This window comes from Pan paniscus, chromosome 1 (genome assembly GCF_029289425.2).
Source record: "Pan paniscus chromosome 1, NHGRI_mPanPan1-v2.0_pri, whole genome shotgun sequence".
Lineage (NCBI taxonomy): Eukaryota > Metazoa > Chordata > Mammalia > Primates > Hominidae > Pan > Pan paniscus.
In genome coordinates this window covers 98449769-98460481 of record NC_073249.2, presented here as the reverse complement: position 1 = coordinate 98460481, position 10713 = coordinate 98449769, and the positions used below count along the sequence as shown (strand labels likewise).

The 10713-nt window shown below is 53.5% G+C and overlaps 1 protein-coding gene across 5 annotated transcripts; it reads right to left on the bottom strand.

The window, feature by feature from the left end:
• Positions 1–1174: 1174 nt before the first annotated feature.
• Positions 1175–9588, bottom strand: SELENBP1 (selenium binding protein 1). Of its 5 annotated transcripts, none has more exons than XM_003817255.4 (12): positions 9480–9588; positions 6611–6667; positions 6340–6452; positions 5901–6086; positions 5096–5216; positions 3605–3787; positions 3158–3336; positions 2651–2729; positions 2446–2567; positions 2072–2164; positions 1797–1915; positions 1175–1576 (listed from the first exon to the last, which is right to left on the bottom strand). In XM_003817255.4, the coding sequence occupies exons 1-12, from the start codon at positions 9481–9483 to the stop codon at positions 1414–1416; spliced, it is 1419 nt and encodes a 472-aa protein (XP_003817303.3). In that variant the 5' UTR covers positions 9484–9588; the 3' UTR covers positions 1175–1413. The 5 variants fall into 5 exon arrangements, with proteins under 5 accessions (XP_003817303.3, XP_003817304.3, XP_034791253.2 ...); XM_003817256.5 differs by having other exon boundaries at positions 6611–6876; positions 9480–9561; XM_034935362.3 differs by having other exon boundaries at positions 6611–6861; positions 9480–9541.
• Between the last annotated feature and the right edge of the window lie 1125 nt (positions 9589–10713).

Sequence of the window (10713 nt, the reverse complement as noted above, 5' to 3'; positions counted from 1 at the left end):
GTATTAATATTTAACAACTGCCCTGCTGGGTTTTGGACTTGCATGGGGCCTGAAGCCCCTTTCATTTGGCTCATTTCTCCCTTTTGGCATAGGAGTATTTACCCAATGCCTATACCCCCATTGTATCTTGGGAGTAACTAACTTGTTTTTTATTTTACAGGCTCATAGGTGGAAGGGACTTGCTTTTTCTCAGATGAGACTTTGGACTTTGGACTTTTAAGTTAATGCTGGAATGAATTAAGACTTTGGGGATTATTGGAAAGGCATAATTGTATTTTGAAATGTGAGAAGGACATGAGATTTGGGGGGGGCCAGCGGCAGAATGATATGGTTTGAAACTGTGTCCCCAACAAATCTCATGTCAAATTGTAATTCCCAGTGTTGGAGGTGGGGCCTGGTGGGAGATGACTGGATCATGGGGGGTGGGTTTCTCATGACTGGTTTAGCACCACCCCCCTTGGTACTATCCTTGAGATCGTGAGTGAGTTCTCCTGAGATCTGGTTGTTTAAAAGTGTGTGGCACCTCCCCCCTTGCTCTCTCTCTCTTGCTCCTACTCTGGCCATGTGATGTTTGTGCTCCTCCTTCACCGTCTGCCATGATTGTAAGTTTCCTGAGGCCTCCTGAGAAGCCGGGCAGATGCCAGTGTCATGCTTCCTGTAGAGCCTGCAGAACCATGAGCCAATTAAACCTCTTTTCTTTATAAATTACCCAGTCTCAGGTATTTATAGCAATGCAAGAGCAGCCTGATAAACCTCCCAACAGCTGCGTTCTCCCAGTCGTCTTGCCATCAGTGGAAATATATTACACTATACACAACAGGGATCCTGGGGTCTCCTGTGTGTGAGGGAGCATGTTACATTCTCTTGAGAGTGATGGGTGAGATTTTTAGGTTCATTAAAAGAAAGCATGGGTTAAAAAATAAACAAAACTTTAGAAACACCGATTTACATTCTCTACCCCCAGGTCTCCTTGTGACGATCACCCCCAAAATTTTCAGATTTTGTCTGGCCATAAAAGTGAGATTTGGGCATTATTAGCATCATGTTGGAATCACTGGTGTGAACTAGTTACCATAACCCCCCCTGGAGGCCTCTTTAGCCCTTTCTTGTGCAAGATACAAAGGGTAGGCAGAAGAAGAGACACAGGCCCTGGGCCCCCAAAGACAAGGCCATCTGAAGGACAGGGTTACCAGTTTATTTCTTGGTGCCTCCAAGAGCTCATGGAAAAGCAGCACAGTGAGCAACAAGCAACAGTGGTCAGTAAATGTATATGACTCAACACATTGCCACAGTCTCAGCTTGGCTGTGTGGTACATGCTGCCAAGGGTCGGGTGCCAAGAGAGAGCAGAATGAAGCCAGGTCCCCAAGGAAGTGAGGGCCCAAAATAGGGAGTGTGGGTGATGAGGGTGGAGTTCAAATCCAGATGTCAGAGCTACAATCGCCCCCAGGGTAGCGGAGCTCATGGGCAAGGGCTGGGCCAAGGGGCTCCTTCCCAAAATCCACCAGGAAGTTGGGGTTCAACTTCAGCCCTCCTTTTACTGTGTCTACATCAACCTGCAGCATCACAGAGCCTTCCCTGGTGGAAAAGGGAACAGGGTAAGGGAGAGGTCAGAGGTGGCTGCCCCCTTCCCCTAAGATTTTAGGGGAAAGCTCCTGAGGAAGGAGGAATGACCAGGGTCTCAATGGGCCATCTGTGTGGTGGGGTACAGGGGTCTCCTTGAGGAGTCTTCAGAAAGCCAAATGACCCCTCTGGAAGAGGAGGGCTGGGGAGGAGAGCCCATGTGTCTGCTTCTCACCTGATGAGATCAGGGTAAAACTGCTTGTCCCAGGCACTGTACAGCGACGTGGTGACGTAGAGGCGATTCCCATCCAGGCTGAGCTGGATCATCTGAGGGCCTCCAGCCACCCGTTTTCCCTTGGGAAAACCAGGGGTCAGAGCCCAGGGTAACACACAGATCCTAGGCACCACCCCAGGCACCACCCCAACCCCAAGAGTATGCTCAGCTGCTCCCCCACATATTCCTCAAGCATGGGTCTGAGGGGTCCAGCAAGTAGGGGGAGAGGCTCTTACCTTGACCACTAGGGGCTCTGGCTGGGACTTTAGTTCCTGGTCCTCCAGCACTTGCACAGGGCCTCCCTTAACAATGCTGCCTCCGAGGAAGAGCTAGATGGGGAGGTGCAGAGTATAAGGAGGACCATAGTGGGAGGCGCAAACATTGCAGGAAGAGCAGCTTGCCTGGCTGGAACCCCTCTCTCCTTTCAGACATGCTCTGCATGCCCATCCCTGGCCTGGACAGTCCTGGGCCTGTGCTGTCCCACAGCACACATGTCTGCTTTTCCTGCACCTCCCTCAACATCCTGCAGCTGCTTCAGATCATCCACCCCATCCCCAGCTTCTCTTCTCCTTCCTTCCTTCCCTTCTGCTCCTCCTGCCAGGGTCTCCACCTGTCCTGTGAGGCGGGGTCTCTGTGGGTCAGAGATGTCATACTGCCTCAGGTCCCCATGCAGCCAGTTGCTGAAGTAGAGGAAGCGGTCGTCCAGGGAGAGCAGGATGTCGGTGATCAGGCCTGTGGGCAGGGGGCGAGTAGAGCCTTTAAGGACTCTTGTTTCCCAGGCCAAGAATCAACTTTCCTATGCCCTAGGCACTCACCTGGCATTTCGGGCAGCAGCCAGCCCTTCACTTTCTTGGGGGGCACCTGGATCACCTTCTCCACTGACCATGTACCTCCCTACATTGAGGGGTGGAGGGTGAGGTTAGCTGGCAGAGAGGTGAGCCTATCAGAATTGGGGACTAGGGGTTAGATCTGGGTTGCCCAGACCTGGGAGGGAGAGAATAGATGCCTGGCCTTCTTGCCAGCAGGATCTAACTCCATGCAAGCCCCTTGAGGCAGGGGTTGTGTCTGCTTCACCACTGCATTCCCAGAACATAGCACAGTGCCTAGCACAGACATTCACTAAGTAGTTTTTGAATGAATGAATAAATACGGCCAGTTAGGGTTCAGGCAGAAGTTGCCCTAGCACTGAGAGAAGAGAGACAGGGCATGCAGCCTCATTTTTTTCGTTCCTGGAGATGCCTGGGAGCACCGTTACAGAAGCCTGCTTAGGTAGAGCTGCTGACAAGACTACTGGGAGGGGAGGGCCAGAGGGCGTATGTCACCTCGTTCTTGTAGAAGCGCTGGATGGTGGAGCTGAGTGCGCAGCCCACAAAGCCTTGGGCAGCGTCTGGGTTGTGCAGGAAGCGGATCTCCAAGGGAATAAGCCCATCTTTTAGAGACAGGGTCTGCACAATCTCATGGTGCTGCCAGTCCCATACATATAAGTGGCTCCCGTACAGTCCTGGGGTGGGAGTGGGGCCGGAGGATAGGCTCAGCATCAGAGGTTGGAAGGCATGGGCAAAGACTGGGCCACCAATCAGGGCAGAAGGTTAAAAAATGGATTGGAGGGATCAGGAGGACGCTTGAGCAATCTGAGCATGCGGTACATCCTATGCCATCTCTCTTAGATTCTGGGGCCACAGGAGGGAAGTGCGGGGGTGGGAGATTTGGAGCAGAAAGCAAGGGGATGTAGGCCCAAGGCTCCTGCTGGCCCATGGGGGGATTCTCACCAGCCTCCACATCAGCGGGGTTGAAGCCATCTCGTAAGACATTGGGAGCTGCCCACTCAGTGCTGATCATGACATTGTGTCGAGGCTGGTACCAGAAGTCATAGCCCGACGGTGCAGCACCCCCAGGTCTCTCCCACGTCCCCTTCACCTCGAACGTCTCCCCATCCAGCAGCACAAAACCCCCTGAACAGGGAAGGAAGCAGGGTGGCAGGTAGAAGCAGTAGAGACACTAACCCCACCCTCCAGCCCTCTCCCCGAGGCATGTCTAAGAGGCTGTAAGCCCATTGCCTCTACCTCCACTGCTGGATTTGCCAGTTCCTTAAATTCAGGCATCCAGGGCTGGGGGCAGAGTGGCTCATGCCAGTAATCCCAGCCCTTTGAGAGGCTGAGGCGGGCGGATCACTTGAGGTCAGGAGTTCAGGATCAGCCTGGCCAACATGGTGAAACTCTGTCTCTATTAAAAATATAAAAAATTACCCAGGCATGGTGTCACATGCCTGTAATCCCAGCTACTCGGGAGGCTGAGGCAGGAGAATCTCTTGAACCAGTGATGCGGAGGTTGGAGTGAGCTGAGATCGCGCCACTGCACTCTAGCCTGGGCAACAGAGCGAGACTCCCATCTCAAAAAAAAAAAAAAAAAAAGAAAAGAAAAAGAGAAAAGAAAAAGAAAAAAGAAAAGAAAAAGTAAATAAAAAATTCAGGCATCCAAAGGGTCTCATCCAGGTATTCAAATTTGGCCAGGTGGCAGGGGGGCCTTTACACCAGTGCCCCTGTCTCCTGTCTACTTCATCTCTCTCTCAGACTACAGCAGAAATGTTTCTCCCACGAGATCTTCTGGAACTCAGCACCTGGTATTTCTCTTGTCCAGCCTCCCACTTTTGGAGTGGGATTCCTCCCAGAGTCTAAGCTCCATTCTGCTCACTACATTTTTTTGAGATAGGGTCTCACTCTGACGCCCAAGCTGAAGTGCTGTGGTTCTATCACAGCTCATTGCAGCCTTGACCTCCCTGGGCTCGGGTGATCCTCCTACCTCAGCCTCTTGAGAAGTGGGGGTTATAGGCCTGTACCACCACACCCAGCTAATTTGTGTATTTTTAGTGCAGAGTTGCCAGTGCCAACTCTGTATTATCAGCAGACAACACAGAGATGGGGTTTCACCATGTTGGCCAGGCTGGTTTGGAACTCCTGAGCTCAAGCGATCCGCTGGCCTCGGCCTCTTGAAGTGCTGGGATTAGAGGTGTGAGGCACAACACCTGGCCTGTTTTGACTATAACTTTGAACTGAATTCATCAGTGAAGACTCATCTTAATAGAAATATTCAAAACTGAAGTTACTTGCTAACATTTAAAATACTGGCTGGGATCCAGCTCACTGGTTCTCCTTGGGAAGTCATTCCAACCCTCCCCTTCCATTCTGCTCCTCCCACAGAAAAATGCTTCCCACATTTCACAGCTGTGGAAGTTTTCATGAGCACACAGTGCTGGCAGGTACCTTTGCCATTGCCCTTGACGTCTCCCAGGGAGCTGATCATCACTTCCCCGCTGGCCAGGCAGTGGCTGGTGTGGAGAAAGGCCAGTTCGCACTTGGCATGGATGTCCTTGGGCTCAATGACCTGGAAGGGGTGGGGAATGGTGTCAGAATCATACAGGACTGGGAGTCCCTGCTCTTAACCTCCATACTTCCCCTACTTCTATCTGCTGACTCTGTCATCTTTTCCTTCAAAACATGGACACAACTCTCCCTGTGGGAATATGACAAAGATTCAGTCTGGTAACTTCTACAGAGCAGCAAGGGAAAGTCAGAGAGATTGCTAATAACTCCCCAGGCAGAAAGCGCTGACCTTTCCCCATGTGTCCTGAAGGCACACGCAGCCCTGTGAAACCATAAGCTCCTCCCGGGCTGGCCTACACCAGTGTCAACTCTGTATTACCAGTAGACAACACAGTAAATGCCTGGCACCAAAAGTGCACTAAACAAAGTGTTGGGAGAGACCGGAATTTTTAAGAGAACCCTGAGCTCCTAACTGCATGGGGGAATAAATGGCTCCCTCCCTCTCTCAGAGTAAAACAAGAAGCCTTGTCCCTCTTCTCCCATGCCCTGGTCACCGTGCTGGAGCGTGATGACCCAGAATGCCTGGGTAGACTCTGCTCTGAGGTCCAACCTCCCTCCCTGCTGCCGAGCCAGTTGCTGCGTAAGAGCTGGAGGCTGCTGGTTTAGGTCTGGCTTCCTGCCCGTAGACTGCCTGGGGTGGCAGGTGTCTTATGGTCTACTGAGCTGGCAAGGGCAGAGGACATGCCTTGTGCAGCTTTGGGGCCCGGGGCTCAGAGCCCACGTCCACCACATAGATACGAGAGGAGATGAGACTGGGCAGCACCAGCTTGGTGCGCGACTTGGTGCTATCACCGAAGCAGCTGCTGCAGGTGTTCCATCCTGAGTGATGCAGCTCGTCCTTCAGGTTGGGCATGGGCAGCCGGTGGATGACCTAGGATGCAGGGAGAGGTGGTGCTCTCCCAGGCCATGCCTCTGTCCACTTTTGGAAGAGGCGCCCCCGTGGATGCATTTTGGTTTGGAAGCACGGCACAAGCTGGATTTCAGCACTCCCCTTGTCCCAGGTTGAGCGTGCACAAGCATCCCCAGGGAGGGCCAAGAAGGATGGAGCTGGGAAGGGGGGGCCCAGGGCCAGGGATGAGGGCAGCTACGGTCTCAAAGTAGCTGGCGCCCAAGCCCCGCCTAACCTGGCAATACTGGGGAGACTTGGGGTCAACATCCACAGTGGCCAGATAATCTGGGGCCTCAGTGCCTGTGTTTCGGTAAATGCAGGGCAGGTAGATGATCTCTTCCCTGGGTCCTGCAGGGTAGAAAGCAGGCAGCAGGGACGGCAGGGTGGGAAGGAAAGGTAGGGGAAGTGCTGGGTGTGCCAGAGGGTGGGGGCTAGATCTGAAGTCCCTCCACCCCCAGCTGTGGAATCAGTAGTAGGGCGCTGGCTCTCAGACCATGGGCAATTACCTTTCATGGCCTCCAGAGGGGTGGAGTAGCCGGGTCCACAATTCCCACATTTCGTAGCTGTGGAAGCAATGGGGCGCATTGGCTGGGCCACGCTCTGGAGGGTGAAGGCTCCCTCCGCACGTCCTGCAGCACACATCCCAGCGGGCCACTGCAGTGCAGCTGGCCTAGGTCCCCACTCCAGCCTCATCGCTCTGGCCTGTCCTCTCCGCCCCCTCAGAGCCCTGAGGAGGGTGAGGTTGTGCTGGGAAGAGCTGGAGACACATGACCTGAAGGTGGACAGACAGTCCAGCAAGGCCCCGGGAGGGTGGGAGGAGGGCTGATGCAGCCGGGGTCGTGTGGTGTAGTGAATATGACACGGACTCGGGGCCCAACCCCAGCCCACCACTGACTAGCCAGGGGAGCTTGGGCAAAGTACTGAAGCTCCTCGACCTCAATTTCTGCATCCTCTGTAAAATGGAGATGGTAAGAATTTCACAGTGGGCTTTTACGAGAAGTAAACACGAGGATGCAGTAGGTGTGCAGCTCTGTGTTTGTCTGGTCGAAGCCCAGGCACCCTTGGCTGTTCTTGAGGAGCTGCTCTCAGGGAGTGGGGTGGCGCCTGCTCAGCTCCCTTCACCAAGATGTTTCTATATCAGGGGGAGGCCACTTCCTGCTTTTCTCTCCCCTGGGTCCTGATCCCAGGCTGCTAGCCAAGGGCTGGATTACATAACCGAGGGTCTGGGGCTAATACCAACTGGAAGTCCTCAGGCTGGTTTCTACCCCTGGGTGTGCCCCACTTCCTTTATCTGTAAAGTAAGGTGTTTGGCCCAACTCTGGAGAGCCCAGAGGCCTGCCCACCAGAGAGGTAGGGAGCAACCCTCCCTATCTCTGAAGTCTGGCAAGAGGGGCCATGCTAATCTCCAGGATATAAGTCAGCAGATGTGCAGTAGGGCTGGGACATCACAGCTACCAGCACCCCAGCATCAGAGTTTGGGGCCTGCTGGGGAGCAGGGGTTAAAGAATACCCAGAGGGGGCGGCAGGCTGAAAGAAACCCTGGAGTGGAGTCCACAGGCCTGGGCCCTGTCTCCTGCCTTGTCCTGTGGCCAGTCCAGCCTCTGCCTTCACAGCTGGGCCGCAAGTGGGGAGCCAGGAGTAGGCAGAGTGGGGCCTCCACTGGGGCCTGGGACTCCCACTCGCAGCAGCCAAGAGACTTAGGAAGCTGAGAGGCAGCGACAGCGTTCAGAGTCTGGAAACCTGGTTTCAACTCCCAGGTTTGATGCCCCGTTTCTCCATTTTCTCCTCTTCATTTACGAAAAGTGGGCAATAATGATATTCTACCTACTTCGCTAGGTAGATATGGAGGACAAATAAGACAATGTATTCCAAAGGCCTTTCATAAAAATGAATTAGGCCGGGTGCGGTGGCTCATGCCTGTAATCCCAGCACTTTGGGAGGCTGAGGCGGAAAGATCACCTAAGGTCAGGAGTTTGAGACCAGCCTCACCAACATGGCAATACCCTGTCTCTATTAAAAATACAAAAATTACCCTGTATTAAAAATTAGCCTGTATTAAAAAATACAGGCATACACCTGTAATCCCAGCTACTTGGGAGGCTGAGGCAGGAGAATCACTTGAACCTGGGAGGTAGAGGCTGCAGTAAGCCGACTAATTCTGACTAAAAAAAAAATAATAATAATGAATTACTGTGTAAATATGGGAAGGGCTGTGCCAGAGGAGAGGAGAATGCCAGGGAGTGCTCGATGCCCAGCGAGAGGGCTGGAGGTGGGGCAGGGAGAGAGAGAGAGGTCCAGTTCACAGGAGTTAAGGAGACTGGTTCTGTTACACAGTCTTGCTAAGTCGGGGCTTGGCACCAGATGACTGTGGGTGGGGAAGGAGGTTGCTGGATACAGAAGGGAAAGGAGATTTAAAAACTCCAAGACATCAAGACAGAGATACAAAAACTACAAAGCTAGGGAGAAGCTGAGAGGGAAGTAAAAGTGCAGAGATGGAGCTGCCCGCTCTGCAGCCTCGGCCCACCCCACACCCCAGCAACCCCAGCCCCAGCATTTCTTAGGGTCAGGCCTGGCATGCCACTGCAGCCCCAGGGAGCATCATTCCTCTTTCTGGGGAATACCCCCATCTGAAACATCTCAAGCAAGGTCTCGGAGCAGCTTTGGGTTTGGGATGGACTCATGGAAAGCTCAAGTGGGTTTTCCATGTCAGGCTGGCTGCTGGGCATTCTGCCAGCTCAAGAGCCAGCCCCAGGCGGGGAAGGACCTCCCAACCAAACCTCAGTTCCTTCTTAGCCTGTCACCCAGAAGCCTACGGATGGAGGAATAGCAGGGCCAAGGGGGATTTAGGGGTGGGGGAGGCATTGAAACAGGTCCCCAGTGAAAGAGTGTGGGGGTCTCTGATTTCCCTCCCAGAGAGCTTTGCTGTGTGGAGTAGCTAGAGAGTGACCTGGGCACAGAAAGGCTTTGGACTCCCTACCTCGCTGGAGTACAAAGTTGGCCCAGGGCTGAAATCAGGATCACCTCTCTCCTATGTGAGGGCCAGGGACCTAGTGGTGTTTTCTAAGAGCGCCCATCTGATTTTCCCAGCTGCAGAAAGGCACCCTGGCCCCAGCCTCTGCTGGATGGAGCCAAGTCAGGGCCCAGGATCCCATCTCCCAGCAGTGCCTCTGCCCGTCTTCCTCAGAAAGTTTGGCTGAGCTGGGAAATGCAGTGGGGTGGTGGGGGAGGGGGTGTGCAGACTGGGGACAATGAAGCAGAGTCCACTACTCCCTCCCCAGCTCCCCACTCAGGTTTTCTAGCATTTTCTGGAGGAGGGCCTTCCAAATTAGGGGCAGACAGAGCAGGCAATGGGTGATTGGAAACCCCTCTCCTTACCCATGCTGCCGACTGGTACACTTTGATCCCGGCGGGTTTGCTGTGCTGGTGTCAGAGGCCGCTGTTCCGGGGAAGGAGCGAAGGGAGGGAATTTATACAACCAGCTGGGGGTGGGGCAGAGAAGGAGGAGGGCCCGGGCTGTAGCCCAGAGTAAACTACTCAGGGCAGCTGGCCAGGATACTCTCAAGTGGCCTAGGGCAACTGGTGTTTGAATTATGGGGTGTGCGTGTATGTGTGGGAGCCTGTACTTTATTTATTTATTTATTTAGAGACAGGGTCTCACTCTTGCCCAGGCTGGAGTGCAGTGGTGCAATCTCGGCTCACTGCAACCTCTGCCTCCTGGGTTCAAGTGATTCTCCTGCCTCATCCTCCCGAGTAGCTGGGATTACAGGCACCCGCCACCATGCCTGGCAATTTTGTATTTTTAGTAGAGAAGGGATTTCACCATGTTGGCCAGGCTGGTCTCAAACTCCTGACCTCAGGTGATCCACCCGTGTCGGCCTCCCAAAGTGCTGGGATTACAGGTGTGAGCCGCTGCCCCTGACCAGCTCGTGCTCTTTAGTGGGTGCCTGGGTGTGTGTGGATTTGTGTGTCTGGGCATGTGTGTGTTCCTGTATACCTGCGTGTTGCTCGTGCACGTGCCTGCATGAGTGTGTATCTGCGCCTGTGTGTGAATTTCCACCTGTGTGAATGTGCCTGTGAGTGTGCTTGTGTGTATTTGTGCGTGTGTGTGTGTGCGCGCCTCTGTATGTGCCTACCAGAGTATCTACGCCTGTGTGTGTGTGTGTGTGTGCGCTTCTGTGAGTATGTGCTTGCTAGAGTATCTACGCCTGTGTGGACATGTGCATAAGTGCTTGTGTATGTGTAGTATGTGGCTATGTGGCTGTGTATGTGCTTGTGTAAGCCTGCGCACGTATGTGTTCCTGTGTCTCCAAATGCTCATCTTTGTATTTGGACCTGTCTCTTAGCATTTAGGGGCACCCGGGACTGTGGGCCCATCAGCCAGGGTCACTTCTTCCCTAAGATTGCCCTCTTATTCCAGATATTCATACTCTTTGGATAAAAGCTCTGGGGTGAAGTTTTTATTGGCTAGGAAAAAGAATAAAGTCTGGGCTTGAGATTGCAAGTAGAATACAGGGTTTCCAAACCAGAGTGGGGGAAGGGGAGCAAAATTGGGCCTTGGTGCATTGGGTGTCTGTCTTCCTGGCTCCCATCAGTGAGGGATCATGTGCCC

Excerpts from the sequence above, each read along its gene's own strand:
- SELENBP1 (XM_003817256.5), bottom strand. The coding sequence starts at position 6,797 with ATGAGGCTGGAGTGGGGACCTAGGCCAGCTGCACTGCAGTGGCCCGCT. Across the intron at positions 6,087-6,339 it reads AGTCTCCCCAGTATTGCCAG|GTCATCCACCGGCTGCCCAT; the intron begins GTTAGGCGGGGC and ends CCTGCATCCTAG. Across the intron at positions 2,730-3,157 it reads AGCGCTTCTACAAGAACGAG|GGAGGTACATGGTCAGTGGA; the intron begins GTGACATACGCC and ends CCCTCAATGTAG.